This window comes from Panthera leo, chromosome B2 (assembly GCF_018350215.1).
Source record: "Panthera leo isolate Ple1 chromosome B2, P.leo_Ple1_pat1.1, whole genome shotgun sequence".
Lineage (NCBI taxonomy): Eukaryota > Metazoa > Chordata > Mammalia > Carnivora > Felidae > Panthera > Panthera leo.
This window is the reverse complement of record NC_056683.1, coordinates 47,379,216-47,403,181: the sequence shown is the minus strand read 5'-3', so window position 1 is coordinate 47,403,181 and position 23,966 is coordinate 47,379,216. Positions and strand designations below refer to the sequence as shown.

Genomic DNA, 23,966 nt, shown 5'->3' with positions numbered 1-23,966 from the left:
GGTTGAAGAATGTACATATTAATTAACCACCGAAAGAGAGTTGAAATATTCTCTGATTTGCCATATTAACAGAATACATGATTCCCACAGGAAAGTTCGTCATCAGAAGCTCCTAGCTATTTTTTCAAATGACACTTAGAAACATTTATGTGGTAGACAATGCTGAGCAATTGAACAGTATTTATTTTAGACAACTTATAATGTATTTTTTCAAAATTCAAGTCTTGCAAGTAAAGAGCAAAAGTGGAACTCTCATTTTGTTATTATTGTTTTTATTTTAAAAATTTTTAGAGTTTATTTTAAAGTAATCTCTACACCCACAATGGGGCTTGAACCTACAACCCAAAGTTCCAGAGTCTCATGTTGTACTGACTGAGCCATCCAGGAGTCCCAAAAGGGCAACTCTTAGAAGTCAATTAGAATATGTTGGCTGAACATCTATGAAATAGTAGGATTAAACTAGTCCCACTTAGATAAGAACATGAATGTAATTTCTAGAAGAAATGGTGATCACTGATAAAAAACATGATACCTGTGCTGTGAAGAAGGAAATAATTGGAATTAGCCAATGGAATAAGGGTTAGAAGGGCATTCATGCTGAAGAAACTATATGGAAAAACTTAAATAACCCATGAATAGACATCTGAAACAGAAGTAAACCTTCAGATGAGATATTTTAACTGTAATGACCATTTTTGGTGAGCTCCCCAATAGGACATTTACACTTAGATTAATAGAGATGGGAGAATAATCCACTTGCAGCTGACTGGCTAATTAAGCACTTTATGGTTTCAAGTAACTATTAAGCTTAGGAGGTTACCTTGTCAAGGCTAAGAACTAGAAAAAGAGATCTCAGAAGAAAGGAATCAGAAGAAAGGGAGTGGATCTGAAATCAAACAGAGAAGCAGAGAAGAAAAGATTTGCTGATTCCCATTTTAGGGAGAATTGAGAGAAAATAGTAGTGTTGGCCTGGCAAATAGATTGCATATACAGTATATATCTAAGTTTGTATATGCCTACATGAGCAAAATATATTTCAATTTTAAGAGATATCCAATGAGAGAGTAACAAGATTTTTGGTATGGGACAAAGAGTACATTTCTAACAATCTATTAAAGTAATTAAATGTTTGGGATTGTTAGGATTTTTTAATAAACTAAGTTATAAGGTCACTTCTTGTGTACAGGTAAGCTTTCCATTCTTTCTTTTTTTTTCCTTCTAATCTACTCATTTTCTCCAAAAAGGAGTCTCTCACTACTTACCCCTTAGGATTACCCTCCTTAAAATACTGGTAAAGCAGCTTGCTTTAAATACTAGAACTTACATTGCTTTCCTTTTAGAAGTTTTACCAATTATCACAGTAGATAATCAGAGAAAATAATAACATATGTGAAAGTTACCAAGATTTTACAATACTGTGCATTTCACATCATTTGTTTAGAGACAGTAAATATCTGATATTTCCTTAGCAACTCTCTTTGCCTGGAATGTTTGATATACATCACCATTCAGTTATAACACTCTTTTCCCACTGAACGTAGAATTGGCCTTGGAAATCTTTTTAGCTCAGCAGTGTAGATAACCCCTGCCAATTGAATTGACAAAATATACACCTTTTGTACACTTTTACTATCCAAGATGGTGGGTTTCTTTTTTAAGTTTATTTATTTATTTTGAGAAAGAGAGAGAGAGAGAGAGTGAGAGAGAGAGAGAGAGAGACAGAGAGAGAAGCGATGAGAGTGATAAAGGGAGAATCCTAAGCAGGCTCTGCAATGTCAGCTCAGAGCCTGAGGCAGGACTTGAACTCACGAATTGTGATATCATAACCTGAGCTGAAGTCGAGAGTTGGACACTTAATAGATGGAGCCACCCAGGTGCCCCAGTGTGGTTTTTGATAAACATACAGGTTGTAGACTAGCAATAATAATTTGCTTCTCCAAAATTTAAAGAGTGAAATTAGGAAATGAAGAGAAATTGAAACAAGGTAAAATACTTTCTTCGGGTGACTCACACACAACTTAGGTTTTCCTTATTAGATCCACAAAACCCCTAATCCAGAAACATTATAATATGTGATCTATGTTGAACTTTGTGGTATTGGAAGGAAAAACTACACTTAGAACATACATAAAAATTGTTTTCATACAACTTTTATGACATTTTCCCTATTGATTTGTCATATGTTTCTATGAATGTCTTTTAAAAAATAATTTGAGTTTCTCAAGACAGTGACCAGGTCTTATAATCTGTTTCCTAAATATCTGGAATGACGACAAGGTGATCACAGAATGGTGATCAATGAATCCAAGCATCCTAAGTTATCCAGTTGTCAATGATTTAAAATTCTTTATATCTGTAAAACAAAAACAATTTAAATGATATGTACTCTCATTTTCAGATAATAAGTGTTGAAAAGAATAGTTTAGATCTACTTCATGAGGTAGATTCTGTAGAACGTGTTTAACGTGTTGGGCATCCAGAGTGAAAGACTGAGACAGTGCTCAAAAAAGGGAGTGGTTTCCATATTCTCCATGAGATTAGAAGTGAGTCAAAAATTATCCTGAGTGAGTCAGCAATAATATTTTCATTTTTCTGTTTTTTCTTCATATTTAACAAATGAGATATCCAAAATAAATTTCTAATTGGCTTCAGTCTTTGGAGGTAAAAATATTGCACTTTTGTCCTAACTTTGGAAAGGAATAGAATAGAGAAAATCAATGAGAAACCTTTCTTCTCTGCTCTTTTCCTGGGGTTTATTCATAGGTATTTTGATAACAGAGAAGGTACCCAATAATTTATTTTTAATAAAACTTGAAATTTAGTTGTAGTATCTCAACTAATTCTCTCATCCACAATAATCAAATCTATCTTTTTCACAGTTATATTACAGTAACTAGAACATTAATAGACACATTGATAAGTATTTGATTAATTTCTGTTGAATTCATCTTATGTTGAGACAGTTTTCAATGGTCTTCCTCTATGTCAGATGATGGCAAAATTCTCAATTATGTGCTTACTAACAAGTATTTAACTTTCTAAGTCCTTAATTTTAAATTCATATTTTGAGAGTGAAGAAATTGGTTATGGAAGGAAACACTTCTTGAATAATGTCTATTACTTTGTTCAGGAAGCTTTGCTAAGATTCTAAATAGCTATGCATGTTTTGATAGTAAACACCTTTACCGCTATAGAATAATATGGCTAATGTTCACTGGGACTCTTTTATACCCATATTCTGAGTGCTTTATTTGGGTGTAATAAGAGAGAATTAATGGACAGTTCCTCCTAATGTTTGCTTATGGGATCTGAGGAAAAACTTTCAGCTGCTCTTCTCCAATATCTGCTGTAATAAACCATGGAAAACATATGGATGACCTCAGAAATAACTCCAACTACACAGAAAAAAATAGAAATGCACTTTGACTTTTTAACATTGGATATTTATGCATTTTTTATTTGAAACTTACTTGAGAGTACACACCTTTCTTAAAGGTACAACTAAGTTAGATAAGGTAATTTTCTTTCTTTTTTTTTAATTTTTTTAACGTTTATTTATTTTTGAGACAGAGAGAGACAGAGCATGAACAGGGGAGGAGCAGAGAGAGAGGGAGACACAGAATCTGAAACAGGCTCCAGGCTCTGAGCTGTCAGCACAGAACCCGACGCGGGGCTCAAACTCACAGACCGTGAGATCATGACCTGAGCTGAAGTCGGACGCTTAACCGACCGAGCCACCCGGGCGCCCCAGATACGGTAATTTTCAAACAAGTCAGTTAACTGTCATTATTTATGTTAAAATTTATTTTAAATAAAAATGTTATGGATTATGAAATCACCTGACAACTCTGGATCTCATTACTTTTATGTATAAAATTAAATATTCTCAATGGTAATATCAGTCCAAAATTCTGTTTTGGACATTTATTTGCACTATGATTCTTGTATTGCGAACGCTAAAATGATAAATGTGGTTATATGAAACACATGTTCTTGCAATATCTCATGAATAACAGAAGGTTATTTTCAAACTTGGTCACTTAGCAACTTATACCCATAATCTAGAAACTGTTAAAGTTTCTTAGAGACACTGGCCTCAGGAGAAATCAGTAGATAGCATTTTGTGTGTGTGTGGTAATGCACCAGCTTTTTCTATCCACTATCCCTTTGAACATTCAACCAAGCACAGAAATGTTCTTACTCTTAATAAGCCTCAGTAATCAAGACTGTGCAGAAGGATTCTTTCTTCCTTATTTCAGCAATACCTGAGTTAAGACAGAAGATCTGTGAACTGTGTTCTCCTAAGAAATCATTTACAATGGAGATCCTTCTTTCTTTCTCTATTTTGTCCTTTGGTATCTCCAGTATACCAGGTAACATAAATGTTATTGCCACAGGGGTCGGCACTAAGTGGAGTGGGGGGTTGGTGTCAGGATTTTTTAAGTAAATATCATTAACATTATATAATAATTATATTAATACTATCAGCAAAATCATATTATATTTATTTACAGCCCCAGATGGAGAAAATATTTGAATAATTTTTCAAAAACAATTGCCTAGTAAAGGTTATGATTCACTCTGATTACATGAAATTATATATATTACATACATTATATATATTTATACATATATGTACTATATATCACACACACACATATATGTGTGTGTGTGTGTGTGTGTGTGTCTATATAAGCCATTGGAAAAAATAGCACTACCATGATTTAATCAATCCTCAAAATGTGTTGTTTTTTAATATTCAAATTCTACTAAATTTAATATATGAGTAGATTTGAAAAAAATTGAGAATAGAATGAATGTATGGTTGGAAATTATTCATTTCACATTGATAGTATTGATAGCAGAAGTTAAGTGAGGTTACATAGCTTGCTGAAAGTCCAAAGACTAGCTGTGCATCTGCCCTCTTCCATTTAAATTCTTCTTTATTTTGCTAATTTCCTGGGTCACCAAAATATCTGTCATTATTGAGATAAGTGGAGATCACCATAAAGTAAACCTATAGTATTCCCTTCTCTTACTGCTACTCTGCTCTGACACTCAAACAGAAATAATTTTTTAACTGACAATTTGTCACCAAAAGAGAGCTAAACTTCAATTGATAGCGTAACTCAAGGAATTGGAGTTCATTTAAATAAGAATAATTTTTTCCTTCATCATCTTTGTAAAAATTTATTAGAACATGGTCATTAAAATTCTCTCTATTCCTAGAAATTTTCTGAGATATTCTTTAGAATTACATCAATTTAAATTTGCACTGATGCTTTTTTCTTAATAGTAATGAATTTAAGAGCTAGCATCTGTTCTGCCTTTTGCCCTTATTAATTTATTGCTCCTTGCAATAATCATGTGAGATAATGATTAAGTCATTCATTGACTTATTCAATCAAATTTTAAAGAAGTATATTCTACAAGCTTATCATCTTTAAAAACCTCTTATAGTACGCAGAACCATGAAATAAAGAGAAATACATTATTGTTCTTATTTTGGAAAATACTCTTTTTGTATGCTTTTAAAGTATTTTTTTTCTTTTGCAGTGGGCTGTGACCAACCTGTTACCACTTCTATGCCATTATCGATGACCATATGTACTAAAAGGTTTGAAAAACTATACTCAGAGATACATAATTCTTCCACAATATCTGAAAAGGCAGAATACAGTACAAAGGAAAACAAAGCAGGTAAAATAAAACAAGTAGAGTTATAACTTGCACAGTTTAATCACTATCTATCAAAAGAAATGGAGGAAATATCCTAAGTATGTTCTCTGTCCTACTCCCCATTTTCCTAGCTCTTCTTGTCTTTAAACTTCTAGTTTTATGAAAGTTGAATTTTATGGTCAGAATGCGAAAGAAGTCTCATTTTAAAGTCACAGGGTCTTATTTTTTATGAAACTCTATCTAGACAGATGTTCTTATATTTCCAAGAGGAAACATTCTCCAATCATTGCTTCCAGCATCCTAAATATTTTAAAACATGTTGTCGATGCCACTATGCTTGAGTCAGATTGTTGTCTTAATTTCCCTCTATGTGACAGCTGGCAAAATTTCTTTTTATCAGTCACCACTGTTCATTGCCCATAAGCCTGGTATCTTTGGATACACAAAATATATTGTTAGATAGAAAGAGTAATTAAGATATTCTTATTAATTTCAAGGATGGTGTAATTAAGATAACTTGAAAAGGCAATTGAACATGAAAAGTCCAGACTAAATGTTAGGGATTTATTTAAAAAAGGAATTCTTCTCTATTTTAGTCTTTATCTCAATTATGATTTAGAATATCACTTGGCAAAGTGTCTTCTCAAGTTAGAATGTTATAAACATTGTAGAATGTTGTAGAATGTTATCACACCATGAGAGTGATACAAATAAATTTCTATGGGAAGGCAAAGAAAGAGAGTTATCTTTGTAATGGTGTTCAGACAAAGACCTAGTGATGAAGTCATTGGTCAAATTATTTTATACATGGGCCACGTGTTTTGTCTTCTTGTTATGTTTCATTTTGTTTTTGGACACTATGTCATTGCTGAAGCCTGTCACGGTAGGCCTATACCACATATATGTATACATATATATTTGGTGTAGGTGCTCAGTTAACATTTATTTAATTAATAAATGGATAGAGGGAGAGAAGAAAACCAAGAAATATTTAGAGAGCAGAAAGAGGAAAAAAGGAAGACAAGGATATTTGGAAAACAAGCAAAAAGGACAGAAGTATGTAAGCAATTGCTGATTTGCCTGACCAAATTTGAGGATTATTCTCCGAAGATGAGGTGACATTAGCTAAGTCAGACTGTACTCAGATTTGTGATATAATATTTAAACTGTATAGAAAAATAACTTGTTCTTTTGTTATTCTATTTGTTGTTACATTTGGTTGTATCCCACTTCACTTCAATTATCGTATAAAGAAAGGAGACGTATCCTTCATTGCAGTTATGTGTATTCAGTAACAGCTGCTGTTTTGAGACACTAAAAAAATAAATAAATAGCACGCCTTTGGCTATCAGATATTGTTAACAATGTGTATAAGGGGAAAAGTCTACATTTATTTAAATGTAAAACAATAAAAAAATCACACTTATTCACTATGACTGGACATGCATAGGTTTAAATTTTCCCTTGGTTTATAATCTGCAGTTCTGGAGTGCTTACTCCTCAAAGTCAAAATTACCTTGGTTGTCATATAAATTGATTTACCTACACATCTCTATCTCTAAGTGTCTATTTTTACTTCTCTATATATCTATCAATATTTCTCTACCTATACCTGCATTTATATGAACTTAGACAATTACATTATTTTTTAACATGAAAATAATTTAATTTAGATTCATTACAGAGTTACACTAATATACAGAGATAATGTATTATCTCTGATCATCTTCATCTCAAACTTAGACTTTAAGACTTGCAACCTTCTAAGGTTCTTCTCTCTTAGCTGTAGCACCACTTGATTAACACCTCATGTAAAAAGTTCCCTCAGTTCTTATATATATCAGCTGGGTGAAGCCATAGAATGGAATATTAAAATTACAACATTTAAAACTGGCAAAGTGCTTGTATCTAAAATTTATAAAGAATTCTAATAAGTCAAAAGAAAAAGAAAATCCAGTAGAAATACGGGGAAAAAAAGACTTAGGTAATTTGTAAAAGTGGATATACAAACCTACTTAAAGTGCTTATTATCCTCATTAGCAATCAGGAAAATGCAAATTTAAACCATGATATGACACCACCACACATTCAAAATAATGTTTAAAATTTTTATAGTTAGATAATGCAAAGTATGGCAATGCAAATGGAACAGCAAGAATTTTCATACACTACTGAGCAGAGTGAAACTGATAGGACCCTTTTGGAAAATTATTTTTACTAAGCTATTATAGATGAAGACATGTGTATTCTATGATCTAGGATTTCCATTGTGAATATATCCACCCAACAGAAGACTGTTACGTGTGCTCCAAGAAAGAATACAGGAATATTAATAGCAAATAATTGATAATTAATGGCAAGTAACCTATATGGTCATCAAAATTATAATAGATGAATAAAGAGAATACCATATGGGTAGCATTTCTACTTTATTTAAAATATATATAATATATATAACCCCTATAAAATATTTTACTGGAAAAAAATGGACGAGGCTTTGATTAAATTTATAATTAAAAGGTCTCTGGAATGAAAGCATGTCTATAAACATCAGTGACAATGACTCACCGATTCTGGCTGATCTTCTAAAATATGTCCAGCAGGGCCTAATTATATTTAACCAGGATGATAGATATGTATTTCTTTGGTAAGGTATTTCATGATCACTATAAAAGCTTTAAATGTTAAGAAGGAATTTATTATAATGAGCTAAAACCTGATTCCCTGTTAATCTACACCATTTACTTATAGTTTTGTTTCGGGAGATACGGGGAATAAATGTAATCCTTCACCTGCATTCCAGAACGTCTATAAGTAACAGAGACATTGGATCCTTATCTCATTCCTCATGATTTTTGAAGTTACAAAATCAAAGAAAATACAGTGCAAAGTGAAAGAGTGAAAAATTTTAAACTTTCTATAGCTTCAGAAACTATAGTAGGGGAGAAAATGAAAAGTAGTACTGAAAAGTTAAGAGACTTGCTGAAATCTTAACTATGTTCATCTCTTTTGTTTATTTATTTTTCTGTTCATTATGTTAATCTTCCAAATTGTCTGTTTTTAGGTGAACATCTCCTGGGAGTGAAGGTGGGGTGTAGATCAAAGAATAGTTGGGATATTTAATAAAATTAAAAAAAAAACAGTATATTTTAGTACTTTAGAACCATTGAAGTCAAGTTTCAATGAACAATGAAGTCTTGAGGAGGAAAATTCACAGAACAGAATTAAACATGAATAATAAATGAGACAGAAGATGGAGATTGGCCCACTCATATTCAGTGAGGATAAGCAAGAGAGATAGAAGGTATTAATACATTTCAGGCTCTCCAGATATCCCCTATTGAGTCACTACTTGATCAATTGAAATGTGTAGGGGTGGGACATCTAGTTTAGGAATTGGACACTGGCTGATGTCCTTGGTTTTCTCTGTTATATATAGGGACAGAAAGATTCCAATGAAAAAATAGGCGAATCCCTCTCCTTTTTCTTCCCTCTGTGGTCAGTGCTTCTTTGTGTATCTTCTTTTAAATGTTGACATTTCTTACGTTAATTTTTAACTCCATCCATTTTTGCCTTCTTTCAGCTGGAATTAAACAGCACTATGATGTTTTTGATCCATGGAAAGCCTGTATAAAGCTTAATGGTCAATGTAAAAATCAATGTGGTGAAAATGAATTTAAGATGTCGTACTGTGCAAGACCTGAAACTCTTTGCTGCTTGAAAGTATGCGACCCTGTCGAGTAATTGAAGAGACCCATTCACAAAAAAACACCAACAAAGGGCGCCTGGGTGGCTCAGTCATTGAGCATCCGACTTCAGCTCAGGTCATGATTTCACGGTTGGTTCGTGGGTTCAAGCCCCTCGTTGGGCTCTATGCTGACAGCTCAGCACACTCTTCCCTCACTCACACCCTGTCTCCCTCTCTCTCTCAAAAAATGAATAAAACATTAAAAAAAAAAAGACCAACACTAACTAAATATTCTTATTACTTTATTATCTCTATTTCTTCATTCATGGCCTAGTATTTCTGTCCATACATGTCTATAATGAATAAAAAACTAAATAAAATATATTTCAGTCTGGATCATTCATGAACCTTGTGTCTGCTTCGAAAAAAGAGAAGAATACAGAGTGGGACTTTTAATTCAGGAATAGAAACAGTAGAGAAGAAAAGTCCATGGTGGAACTACTGTGTTAAATGAGATTTCGGGGGGCAATTCTATATTGAGTGTGGCAAGCATGTTGTAAATGATTGGTGATGTATATAAAGCATTCTTTGAGAAGAGTCAAGAGTGGGGAAAGAGTTGAAAAGATGGAAGGTATTCAGGTGTTATCCCTGAATTAGTGAAAATGGTTGTTCTATCAGATGAAGGTATTCAGGTGTTATCCCTGAATTAGTGAAAATGGTTGTAAGGGATTTGAGTTATTATGGAGTCTTTGTAACTTCTTATATTAATTGTACTTTTCTGTTTATTGACATATTTCTTATAATAAAAATACCTCAAGTGCTTAGCCAGTCCTTTGAGAAGAATACCCCAAAGGGTAGGATAGAGGGGAATGACTTTAAGGAGAAAGTGTAAGATAAGTCCTTGTACCCTGCAGCAGTAATAATCATAAACATAATCATAATCATAGCTATAGTTACTATGTTGTAGTGTTATGGTTACCATTAACTTCTATTTGTTTTGTCTTGTGTTTTTAATATATTCCTTATATCATCAGATGATTTTTATCCTATTCTTATCATGACAGTTATTGGAGTCTTTGTGTGCTTGCTTGTATCTACAAAATAATGGGAAAAATGCTTTAATAGAATTATACATATGACATATATGAATATAATTCTATATATATCATATATGATTAATCATATATACGCACACAATTATGTATATAATTATATATATGTGTGTACACACATATATATAATTTCTATCACACCCAGGGGTTATATGACAAGTATATGTGAATGGGGGCTAAAGGATGGCCTGGCAAGGAATGGGTTAACAGTTGATCATATTGCATTATCTAGCCTGAAGTTTTGCTCTTATTCAAACATCTTGCGACATCTACTCTAAAAATAGGTCATGCTCTGCAGAGCCTGCCATGTGCTGACTACTATTCAAAGAATGTTCTTTAGGCTGTGACCTTCGCTGATAGGCTTATTTTATTATGTAACTTGCAACATGTAGACTAACACCACATTAAGGAAAAGGAACTAGTCTCTTAACCTTACAGGGTATTTAAGCTATAGCACCATATACGTGGTGTCTCTTTTATGCTGCTATGATACATACGCATATCATCAGCTTCGGGCTAAACTTACAGCAAAACACATCATGTGTACAGTGGCTGGGGACATTGAAAAATGAAACTGGGTGTGAATCAGTAATGCATGACATTGCTTGTATGTATACTCCTGTGCTCTCTGATCTGTTTCAAACTGGAGTTAAATAAGCCTTCTTGGACTTATGAGTTTGATGTATGATTCAAATCTTGAATCCCACTTCAGTGGCCCCACAGTATATCAAAATACAATTTATGTTTCTATTCTAACATATATGGACATTATGAATAAAGCTGCTAAAATTTGTATTTACATATGCATTCATTATTCAGGGGTATCCTAAGAGGTAGGATTGTTTTAACTGAAGTTATTCATATGTTTATCTTTTATGGATGATTGACACAATACTTTTACAAAGTATTTATACTAAAATTATATTCCAGAAGTATTGTATGAAAATTCTAGTTGGTCCCCATTTTTCCAATTTTAGCCATTCTTCTGTATGTGTAAGTGCATAGCACTTGGTTGGTTTTCCTTTACTTATTTCTCTCAAATGATGATAAACTTTTTCACATACGCATTAGCCATTAGATATGCTATTTTGTGGATCTTTGTTTGGATCTTAGACCCATGTTTTTATTGACTATATCTCCTTTCCTACTAATTGGTAAGAGTTATTCAACACTAGTTCATGATAAAATGTCATATAGTTGGAATCATATAGTATGTAGGCTTTTCAAATTGGCTTCTTTCATTTAGTAATATGAATTTAAGATTCCTTCTTGTCTTTTCATCACTTGACAGTTTCTTTTTATCTCTGAATAATATTTCATTTGTCTGAATGAACCACAGTTTATGTATTCATTCATTTCCTGAAGGACATTTTGGTTGCTTCCAAGTTTTTGCAATTATGAATAAGCCTACATAAGCAGGTTTTGCTGTGGACATAAGTTTTCAACTCCTTTGTGTAAATACCAAGGGGCACAATTGCTGGATTATATGATAAGAGTATGTTAACTTTTGTAAGAAACTGCCAAACTGTCTTGAAAGTGGCTGAAATAGCCAAATTATGGAAGCAGTCCAAGTGTCCATCAATTGATGAATGGGTAAAGAAGATATTACTCAGCAGTAAAATAGAATGAAATCTTGCCATTTGCAACAACATGGATGAAGCTAGAGAGTATTATGTTAAGTGAAATAAGTCAGTCAGAGAAAGGCAAATACTATATTATTTCACACATATGGGGGAGGGAAGAGAGAGAGAGAGAGAGAAACCAAGAAACAGACTCTTCACCATAAAGAACAAACTGGTGGTTACTAGAGAGGAGGGGGTGGGAGAATGGGTTAAATAGGTGATGGGGATTAAGGAATGCACTTGTGATGAGCACTGGGTATTGTATGAAAGTGTTGAATCACTATATTGTACATGTGAAACTAATATTACACTATATGTTAACTAACCGGAATTTAAATAAAAACTTACCAAAAAAGTGGCTGTACTATTTTGCATTACCACCACCAATGAATGAGAGTTCTTACTGATCCACATCCTCATCAATATTTGGTGCTGTCTGTGTTCAGATGTGGGCCATTCTAATAAGTGTGGAATGGTATCTCACTTTACTGGACATTTCCCTGAAGACATGAAGTGTAGAACATCTTTTTGTATGCTCATTTGCCATATGTATGTCTTTGATGAAGTGTTTGTTAAGGTCTTTGGCCCATTATTTAATCAGGTTGTTTGCTTATTGTTGAGTTTCAGGAGTTCTTTGTATATTTTGGATAATAGTCCTTTATTAAATGTGTCTTTTGCAAATATATTCTCCCAGTCTATAGTTTGTCTTTTACTCACTTGATGTTATCCTTCACAGTGTAGAATTTTTTTTTAATTTTAATGAAGTCTAGCTTATTAATTATTTACTTCATGGACCATGCCTTTGGTGTTATATCTAACTAGTCATCACTATGCTCAAGATCATCTAGGTTTTTTTCTTATGTTATCTTCTAGGATGTTTTATAGTTCTGTGCTTTGCATTTAGTTCTGTTGTCCATTTTGAGTTAATTTTGTAAAGGTGTCTATTTTTTCGTTGTTTTTGTTTTTGTTTTGCACATGGATATCCACTTGTTCCAGCACCATTTGTTGAAAAGACTGTCTTTGCTTTATGGTATTGCCTTTGTTCTTGTGTTGAAGATGGATTGACTATATTTATGTGTGTCTATTAATGGGTTCTCTATTCTGTGCCACTGATTTATTCGTCCACTTTTTCACTAATACCCCACTGTCTTATTTACTATAATTTTAGAGTAAGACATAATTCACATTATGTCATTCCTCCAACTTTGTTCTTCAATATTGTGCTGGCTATTCTGGATTTTTTGCCTTTACATATAAACTTTAGAATCAGTTTGTGGATCTCCACAAAATAACTTCCTGGGATTTTGATGGGGGTGAAATTAAATCTATAGAACAAGTTGGGAAGATACTGCTTTCCTATGAACATGGAATTTCTATTTATTTAGTTCTTTGATTTATTCATCAGAGTTTTGTAGTTTCCTAATACAGATCTTTCACATATTTTGTTGGAATTGTACATAAGTATTTCATGTTTGGAGTGCTAATGTAAATGATATTCTGTTTTTAATTTCAAATTCCACTTATTAATTGTTGGTATATAGGAAAGTGACTTTTCTATGTTAATCTTATATTTTGCTACTTGCTGTACTTGATTATTAGTTCAGGAAGGTTTTTTAAAAGTTTTTAATGTTTATTTATTTTTGAGAGAGAGAGAGACAGAGAGAGAGAGAAAATGAGTTGGGGAGGGGGACAGAGGATCCAAAGTGGGCTCTGTGCTGACAGCAGAGTGCCTGATGCAGGGCTTGAACTCACGAACCATGAGGTCATGACCTGGGCCAAAGTCGGATGTTTAACCAAGTGAGTCACACAGCACCCCCAGAAAGGTATGTTTTTTTCTTTAAGATTTTTCTACATAGACTATTGTGTCATTTGCAAACAAAGTTTTATTTCTTCCTTCCCAATCTGTATACCTTTTATTTCCTTTCCTTGTCATTTGCATCAGCTACAATTTCCAGTATGGTGTTGAAAAGGAGTGGTAAAGAGATATCCTTGCCTTCTGGTTGATCTTAGTAGGAAAGCTTTGAGTTTGTTACCATTAAGTATTATGGTAGCTATAGGATTTTGTAGATACTTTTTATCAGGTTGAGAAATCTTCCCTCTATTTGTAGTTTACTGAGAGTTTTTACCATAAATGAATGTTGGATTTTGTCAAATGCTTTTTTTTTTGTTTTTGCCTATGCTGATGTGATCAAATGATTTTTTTCTTTTTGGTTTGTTGATGTGATGTGTCATATTAATTGAGTTTTGAATGATGAGCCAGGCTTGCATACATGGGATAAATCCCACTTGGTAATGGTGTGTAATATTTTATATAGTGTTGGATTTGATTCGCAGATATGTTCTTGAGGATTTTTGCATATATGTTCATGAGAAATATTGACGTGTAGTTTTCCTTTCTTGTAATATCTTTGTCTGGTTTGGGTGTTCAGGGAATATTTTTTAAGCTGATAATATTTTGCTATTTTAAACCTACATCAATCATCATATTTTCAGTAGAATACTGAATACTTTCATCCAAGCTAGAAAAATTTTAAGAATGTCACTTTAACAACATTTTATTTATTTATTTTAGATTTTTTATTATTTTTTATTTATGTGTTTTAATATAATTAATTGTCAAGTTGGCTGACATACAGAGTATACAGTGTGCTCTTGGCTTCAGGAGTAGATTCCCATGATTCATCACTTATATACAACACCCAGTGCTCATCCCAACAAGTGCCTTTCCTCAATGCCCATCACCCATTTTCCCCTCTACCCTGCCGCCTCCCATCATCCCTCAGTTTATTCCCTGTATTTAGGAATCTTTTATGGTTTGGCTCCCTCTCAGTTTGTAACTATTCTTTTTTGTCCTTCCCTTGCCACATGGTCTTCTGTTAAATTTCTCAAATTCCACATATGAGTGAGAACTTATGATATCTGTCTTTCTCTGACTGACTTATTTCACTTAGCATAATACACCCTCCAGTTCCATCCACGCTTTTGCAAATGGCAAGATTTCATTCTTTCTATTGCCAAATAGTATTCCATTATATATATAAACCACATCATCTTCATCCATTCGTCGGTTGATGGACATTTGGGCTTTTCCCATAATTTGGCTATTGTTGATAGCACTGCTATAAACATTGAGGTACATGTGACCCTATGAATCAGCACTCCTGTATGCTTTGGATAAATTCCTAGTATTGTTATTCCTGGGTTGCAGGGTAATTCTTTTTTTAATTTTTTGAGGAACATCCACACTGTTTTCCAGAGTGGTTGCACCAGTTTGCATTCCCACCAACAGTTCAAGAGGGTTCCCCTTTCTCCACATCTTTGCCAACATCTGTTGTTTCCTGAGTTGTTAATTTTAGCCACTCTGACCAGTGTGAGTTGGTATCTGAATGTGGTTTTGACTTGTATTTCCCTGACGATGAGCGATGTTGAGCACCTTTTCATGTGTCTGTTAACCATCTGGATGTCTTCTTCGGGCAAGTGTCTATTCATGTATTCTGCCCATTTCTTCACTGGATTATTTGTTTTATCAGGTGTTGGGTTTGCTAAGTTCTTTATGGATTTTGGATACTAGCCCTTTATCCGATATGTCATTTGCAAAAATCTTCTCCCATTCTGTTGGTTACCTTTTAGTTTTGTTGATTGTTTCCTTTGCTGTGCAGAAGCTTTTTATCTTGATGAGGTCCCAATAGTTCGTTTTTCCTTTTATCTCCCTTACCTTTGGAGATGTGTCAAGTAAGAAGTTGCTGCGGCCGAGGTCAAAGAGGTTGTTGCGCTTTTTCTCCTCTAGGATTTTGATGGTTTCATGTCTCACCTTTAGGTTTTTCAACCATTTTGAGTTTATTTTTTGTGTATGTTATAAGAAGGTGGTCCAGTTTCATTCTCCTGCATGTTGCTGTCCAGTTCTCCCGGCACCATTTGCTGAAGAGACTCTTTTTTCCAATGGATACTCTTCCCTGCTTTGTCAAAGATTAGTTTCCATACATCTGTGGGTCCATTTCTGGGTTCTCTATTCTGTTCTATTGCTCTATGTGTCTATTTTTGTGCCAATACCATACTCTCTTGATGATTCTGACTTTGTAGCAAAGGGTAAAGTCTGGGATTGTGATGCTTCCAGCTTTGGTTTTCTTTTGCAACATTAGTTTGGCTATTCAGGGTTTTTATGGTTCCATACAAATTTCAGGATTGTTTATTCTATATCAGAGAAGAATGTCGCTGCTATTTTGATTGGGATTGCATTGAATGTGCACATGGCGCATTGATGTATCAACATTTTAACAATATTTGTTCTTCCAATCCATGAACATGGAATATTTCTTCCATTTTTTTGTGTCTTTTTCAATTACTTTCATCAGTTTTCTATAGTTTTCAGCATGCAGATCCTTTACCTCTTTGATTAGGTTTATCCCTACGTATTTTATGGTTCTTGGTGCAATTGTAAATGGGATTGATCCCTTGATACCTCTTTCTGTTGCTTCATTATTGGTGTATAGAAATGCAAATGATTTCTGTACTTTGATTTTATATCCCGCAATTTGCTGAATTCATGTATCAGTTCTAGCAGGTTTTTGGTGAAGTCTTTTGGGGTTTCTGTGTAGAGTATCAGGTCATCTGCAAAAAGTGAAAATTTGACTTCTTCTTTGCCAATTTGAATGCCTTTTTTTTTTTTTTTCATTTTGTTGTCTGATGAGGCTAGGATTTCCAACACAGTGTTAAACAAAAGTGGTGAGAGTGGACATCCCTGTTGTGTTCCTGATCTCAGGGGGAAAGCTCTGTTGTTCCCTATTGAGGATGATACTAGCTGTGGGCCTTTCATATATGGCTTTTATGATGTTAAGTTATGTTCCTTCTATCCCAACTTTCTTGAGGGTTTTTACTAAGAAAGAATCCTATATTTTGTCAAATGTTTTTTTTCTGCCTCTATTAAAAGCAGCATATGGTTCTTATCCTTTCTTCTATTAATGTGATGTATCACACTGATTGATTTGTGAATATTGAACCAGCCCTGCAGCCCAGGAATGAATCCCACTTGACTATGGTGAATAATTCTTTTAATATACTGTTGAATTCTATTTGTTAGCATCTTGTTGAGAATTTTTGCATCCATGTTCATCAGGGATATTGGCCTGTAGTTCTCCTTTATAGTGGGGTCTTTGTCTGGTTTGGGAATCAAGGTAATTCTAACTTCATAGAAATGAGTCCAGAAGCTTCCTTTCCATTTGTACTTTTTGGAACAGCTTGAGAAAAATGGGTATTAACTCTGCTTTAAATGTCTGGTAGAATTCCCCTGGGGAGCTATCTGGCCCAGGACTATTATTTGTTGGGACATTTTTGATAACTGATTCAATTTCTTCACTGGTTATGGGTCTCTTCAAATTTTCTATTTCTTCCTGTTTGAGTTTTGGTAGTGTGTGGGTATCTAGGAATTTTTCCCTTTCTTCCAGATTGTCCAGTTTGTCGGCATATATATTTTTCATAGTATTCTCTAATAATTGTTTATATTTCTGTAATGTTGTTGTGATCTCTCTTTCATTTGTGATTTTATCTGTTTGGATTCTCTTTTCTTTTTGAGAAGTCTGGCGAGGGGTTTATCAATTTTGTTTATTCTTTCAAAGTCAGCTCTTAGATTCATTGATCTGGTCCACTACTTTTTCTATATTGTTTATTCTGCTGTAATCTTTATTATTTCTTTTCTTCTGCTGGCTTTGGGTTTCTTTGCTGCTCTGCTTCTAGTTTCTTTAGGTGTGAGGTTAGGTTCTATATTTGGTATTTTTCTGGCTTCTTCAGATAGGCCTGGATTACAATGTATTTTCCTCTTAGAACTACCTTTACTGAATTCCACAGGGTTTGGACTGTCGTGTTTTCATTTTCATTTGCTTCCATATAATTTTTAAATTTCTTCTTTAATTTCCTGATTGACCCATTCTTTGTTTAGTAGGGTGTTCTTTAACCTCCATGCATTTGGAACCCTTCCAAATTTTTTCTTGTGGTTTATTTCAAGTTTCACAGTGTTGTGATCAGAAAACATGCATGGTATGATCTCAATCCTTTTATATTTGTTGATGGCTGTTTTGTGTCCCAGTATGTGATCTATTTTGGAGAATGTTCCATGTGAACTCATGAAGAATGTGTATTCTGTTGCTTTTGATGAAAAGTTCTGAATACATCTTTCAAGTCCCTCTGGTCCAGTGTATCATTCAAGGCCATTGTTTCTTTATTGGTTTTCTGCCTAGATGATCTGTCCATTGTTGTAAGTGGAGTATTAAAGTCACCTACAATTACAGTATTATCGATAAGTTTGCGTATGTTTGTGATTAATTGATTTATATATTTAAGTGTATCACGTTGGGGCATAAACATTTACAACTGTTAGCTCTTCTTGATGGATAGACCCCTTAGTTATAATATAATGCCCCTCTGCATCTCTTGTTACAGTATGTAAAGTCTAGTGTGTCTTACATAAGTATGACTACTCCAGTTTCTTTTGACTTTCAGTAGCATGATAGATGGTTCTCTGTCCCTTCACCTTCAATATGCAGGTGTCTTCAGGTCTAAAATGTGTCTCTTGTAGACAGCATATAGATGGATCTTGTTTTTTTTTTTTTTTTTTCCCATTCTGATACCCTATGTCTTTTGATTGGGACATTTAGTCCATATACATTCAGAGTCATCATTGAAAGATATGGATTTAGTGTCATTGTGTTATTTGTAGGTTTCGCATTTGTGATGGCATCTCTGGTCCTTTGTAGTTTTTGCAACATTCCACTCACAGAATCCCCCTTAGGATCTCCTGCAAGGCTGGTTTAGTGGTTGGGAATTCCTTTAGTTTTTGTTTGGGAAAGCCTTTCTCTCTCCTGTTCTGAATGACAGCCTTGCCGGATAAAGGATCCTTGGCTGCATATTTTTTCCTATTCCACATATTGAATATATCCTGCCGCTCCCTTCTGGCCTGCCAAGTGTCAGTGGACAGGTCTGCTATTAGTCCTATGTGTCTAGCCTTGTAGGTTAAGGCCCATTTGTCCCTAGCTTCTTTCAGAATTTTCTCTTTATCTTTGTATTTTTCCGGTTTCGCTATGATATATCATGGTGACGACCTGTTCTATTGATTCTGAAGGGAGTTTCCTGTGCCTCCTGGACTTGGATGTCTGCTTCCTTCCCTAGATTAGGAAAGTTCTCAGCTACAATTTGTTCAAATAAACCTTTTGCCCCTTTCTCTCTCTTCTTCTTCTGGAATTTCTATGATACAGATATTATTATGTTTCATTGAATCCCTTAGGTCTCTAATTCTCTCCTCATGGTCTAGTATTTTCTTATCTCTCTTTTTTTTGGCTTCATCATTTTCCATAGTTTTATCTTCCATTTCACTTACTCTTCCCTCTGCTTCCTCCATCCTTGTCATTGCATCTAATTCATTTTGCATCTCATTTACAACATTTCTTAATTCATCATGACTACTTTTTAGGTCCTTGATTTCTGCAGCAATAGATTCTCTGCTGTCTTCTATGCTTTTTTCAAACCCAGTCATTAGTCTTATGACTATTTTTCTAAATTCTTATTCTGATATGTTGTTTATATCTATTTTAAGCATTTCTATGGCTGTTATTTCTTCCTGGAATTTCTTTTGACAATTCTTCTGTTTCATCATATTGTGTAATTTTCTGCCTTTTATATGTTTTACTAGCTTGTTATGTGTCCTGTACCTACAAGTACAACTATATTAAAAAGAGGTCATACACTATCCAGAGCCTGACATGTCATGCAGTATTTTTGGAGTGTATTGTGTGCTCTCTGTTGATGTGTCACTGGTTGCTTTATCTCAATACTTGTAGTAGTGGTTAGGACTTTCCACCAGGTGTGTTTTGATTTATTCATTGAAGTAACCCCGTGGCCCACCAAACAGTCTCTGTGGGCCCCTGCAAATGTTTCTGTTACTCTGTAGCCCAGATTCCTGGAATTCCAAGTTCTCTGACCTCAATACTGGTGTTTGAGGGATGAGGGAATTTTGGGCTCCCCTACTTCGCCATTTGACCCCTCCCTTTTATTTTTAGATTTTTAAAAATTGTTTATTTATTTATTTTTGAAATACAGAGCACTTACAAGTGGAGGGAGGGGCAGAGAGAGAGGAAGAAACAAAATGCAAAAGAGAGAAACTGAAGCAGGCTTCAGGGTCTGAGCTTTCATCACAGAGCCCGATATGGGGCTCAAACTCACAGGCTGAGAGATCATGACCTGAGCTGAAGTCAGATGCTCAACCAACTGAGCCACCCAGGTTGCCCGTAACAACACTTTTGTACATTATACTGGATCACTTCACCAGTGCTATAAGCTAAGAAGGACAAATATGTTAGGAGTGAAGACAAGGAAATAAGCCTGTTATTATCCACACACAACATGATCATATATCTAGAAAATTCAGAAATATCTGCAAACTACTAGAATTGGTAGGTCAGTTTAGCAGGATCACTAAACAAAGTAAAAAAAAAGTAAATTATATTTCTGTATACCAGAAACACCCTAAAAATAAAATTAAAAATATATATATATAACATTTAGAGTGCCATTAAATATACAGAAATAACTCTAATGAAAAATGCATCTCATAAATAATAAAAGCTTATTGTAGAAATAGTATACGTAGAAATCTAACACATATATTGACAGAAATTTAAAGGGTAATTGAAATAATTATATAACCTGTTCATCTATTGGGAGAATTGTATTGTAAATATTTTTTGTTTTCTTCAAATTAATCTACAGACTCAAAAAAATTACTGTTAAAATTCTAAAAAACTTTTGCCTACCCCATAAATTGACAATTCTACAATGTGTATGGAAATGCAAAGAACCAAGAAAAGACGAGGTAATCTTAAAAAGAACTAAGTTGGAGACTTAGTCTATCAAATGCTAATAAGACTCAAAATATAACAATAAGTAATTAAAAGTATATGATTTTGGTGCAAGGACTTACTATTAGAGCAAAATAGAAGAAACTGTAGAAGTAGATCCACATATTTAGAGTCACTATTTTTAACACAGGTAAGACTGCAGAAAAGTAAGGAAAATTATTTTTTTCAATAAATAATATTTGAATATCACATGGGAAAAACTATCTTGATCCCTAATTCACAACACAAATTCATGAATGTAGTTTTAGGTGAATTACTTATATAAAGTTAATGATAAAATAATAATCACATAATATCTTCATGACCTGGGGCAGCAAATATATTATAAATTACTCTCAAAAACTATTAATAAAAATTAATAAATTGCCCCCTTTCAGTTTAGGAACTTCTATTCATTGAAATATATTTAGGAAGGGAAAATGCAACCCATACAGTGAGAAAGGATTTTAACATCCATTTACCCAAAAGGAATCATCTGAAATATATAGAAAAAACTCATATACACAAATTTTTATAATACATAAAACCCAATTTTCAATGGATAAAGACTTGCACGCATACCTCAGAAAGAGGATATTCTGTTGTTCATTAAATTTATAAAAATGTGCTCAACTTCATTAGTGAAGTGCAAATTAACTCCACAACACAATATTTTCACTCTGCACTCCAAAGGCTAAATTGGAAAAGATGAGATATAATCAAATATATCCCATATAGTGGGGAGGATGTGAAGCTCTTGGAAATCCTTAAACATTGCTGGATAAAGTATAAATTGTTTCTCTTCTACTTCTAAGGTTATTACTTTATATTTTATACATATATATACATACACATACATATATATACATATGTGTGTATATATATATAAAGTTCATCAAAAGTCATGAGCTAGAATTCTCATAATGACATTTTTCATAAAATTTTCTTATTAGCACTATGCAAATTGCCAATGGGATCAAAAACTACAATGTGCTATTCACATAATGGAAGACTATACAAAAATGAGATTGAATGGTAAACTTCTATACACACTGTATGGAGGAATTTCACAAACATCATCTTGAGCAAAAGTGAAACCAGAAAAAGTACATGCAAGAACATAACTCCATTCAAAAGTAAAATTATCGTCATCATCATTACCACCACCACAAAAGGCAACAGCAACAGCAAACTAATCTATGCTGCTAGACATCAGGATTTTGGTTACCCATGGAGTGATGAGATAGCGATTGGAAGATACTGAGGAAAATTCTAAGGTACTTGGTAATGTCCTGCTTTTTGATCTGGGAGCTAGTTACATACTGGGGTTAAGTTGTGAGTATTTAATGAGCTTGCCACTTACACATGCACTGTTCTGTATGTATACTGTACTTTAATAAAGGGTTTAGAGATAATAAAACTACTGTGCACTGATTATCTGTTTTCTTTCTAATTGATCTTCTTCCTTCTTTGGACAAACCATATTTTTCCAGAACCCCTACTACCTCTCCTGTGGGTGAGTTTAGACAATTGGAGTCACCTGAGGAAGAACACCTGGTGGATGGGAAAAGCCTGACAATTTTTCCCTTCTCCTCTGTTTCAAGGCATTATTTCCTTGTATTGGCTAATTCTCCTTTTGGTATAGGTCCTCACTGGACATGGTCCCACTTCCCTTCAGGAAACACCCAACTTAGTTATAGATCCTACTGAATAACCATAGCTTTTAGATTTTGTGAATACAACTTCTGTGTTCCCCAGCTCCAGGAACAGTACCGGTCACTTGCGGTGCTAGTCTTTGGATTATGTCACTACTCTGTTTGGCTTCTCAATTCTCTATCACAAGTATAACAAATTATGTATTTTAAATTCCCAGATGGAATATTTGGAAAAGTTTTGTTTTCCTGATTGGAAATAGATAAATTAAACTAAAAATAACTTTAAATAAAAATTTTAAAGTAAATTAAGTAACACTAAATACATGAAATTAAAAAATTTAAAGCTTTCTTGCTTTTAATATCCACACGCATACATATGTTCATGCATACACAAGATATTTTTGTTAGAATTTATATTTCATGAAAATTTACATGTGGAAAATTCTTCCATCAGATTAGTTATGCTTTCTCTAATGAAATATAAATACATATCATGCACTTTCCTAAGAGAAAAGCCTCAGAGAATGTGGGATAATAAGGAAAAGAGTCTTAGAAGTATTTTGGCACAATATCCTCCCTCTACAAATAAGGAATCTTAGGAACAGAAAGGTTAAAGAACCCATATCCAACGATAAGTCAAGGATATTAAGATCATAACCTAATACACTTTCTTTACTACCTGCTGTTTCGTGGAATATAAGAGCTGAAAGGGAACATCAACTCCTAAGAACCATAGTTGTCAGAGACAAAGCTGTCTATAGTGACACATTTTTTAAAGCATGGGTAATTCATCCTCAGTTTATTACAAGTTACTTAGTCCTAGAAGTCAGACAAATGAATCTGGAAAGATCTTTGCATTACAATGAGCATAATGACCATAACTTCAGGGAAATATGCAATTGCCTAATAAAGAATTCTTAATATGGGATGTTTCTTCTTCTATTAATAATCCTCTAAGTGTGAGTACATGTAGCTTTTATATTTTATTTCATTGTGGATTGTCAGTTGAGGAACCAGAGGTAAACACTAAACTTGGTCTAATAATTCCATGATGCCTCTAGGCATCTAGGCATGATGCTTCCTCTATTCATAATCTCCCCCCGCCCCAGATATTACAATAACACTACCATATTCTCCTTATAAGTTTTGCCATTAATTTGGACCTTAGTTACTCAGATAAAACCAAGACACTATGGTCACACTGTCCAGCTTTCTTGTTGAGCAGTATTGTATATTGGCAAGGTAGATGACTGTGCCTCAGATTTCCAGATTTCCAGCTACTTACTAGCTACTTATTAAGCAATACAGTTACACTCTATGCTTTGTGT

General features: G+C 33.8%; 1 protein-coding gene across 1 annotated transcript; it reads left to right on the top strand.

The window, feature by feature from the left end:
* The first annotated feature begins 5,572 nt into the window (after window positions 1–5,572).
* LOC122219040 (beta-defensin 112-like) lies at window positions 5,573–9,493 on the top strand. The gene is made up of 2 exons (XM_042937317.1): window positions 5,573–5,700; window positions 9,263–9,493. Exons 1-2 carry the CDS (start codon window positions 5,586–5,588, stop codon window positions 9,421–9,423), a joined length of 276 nt encoding a protein of 91 aa, XP_042793251.1. The 5' UTR covers window positions 5,573–5,585; the 3' UTR covers window positions 9,424–9,493.
* The last annotated feature ends 14,473 nt before the right edge of the window (window positions 9,494–23,966 follow it).

Excerpts from the sequence above, each read along its gene's own strand:
- LOC122219040 (XM_042937317.1), top strand. The coding sequence starts at position 5,586 with ATGCCATTATCGATGACCATATGTACTAAAAGGTTTGAAAAACTATAC. Across the intron at positions 5,701-9,262 it reads TACAAAGGAAAACAAAGCAG|CTGGAATTAAACAGCACTAT; the intron begins GTAAAATAAAAC and ends GCCTTCTTTCAG.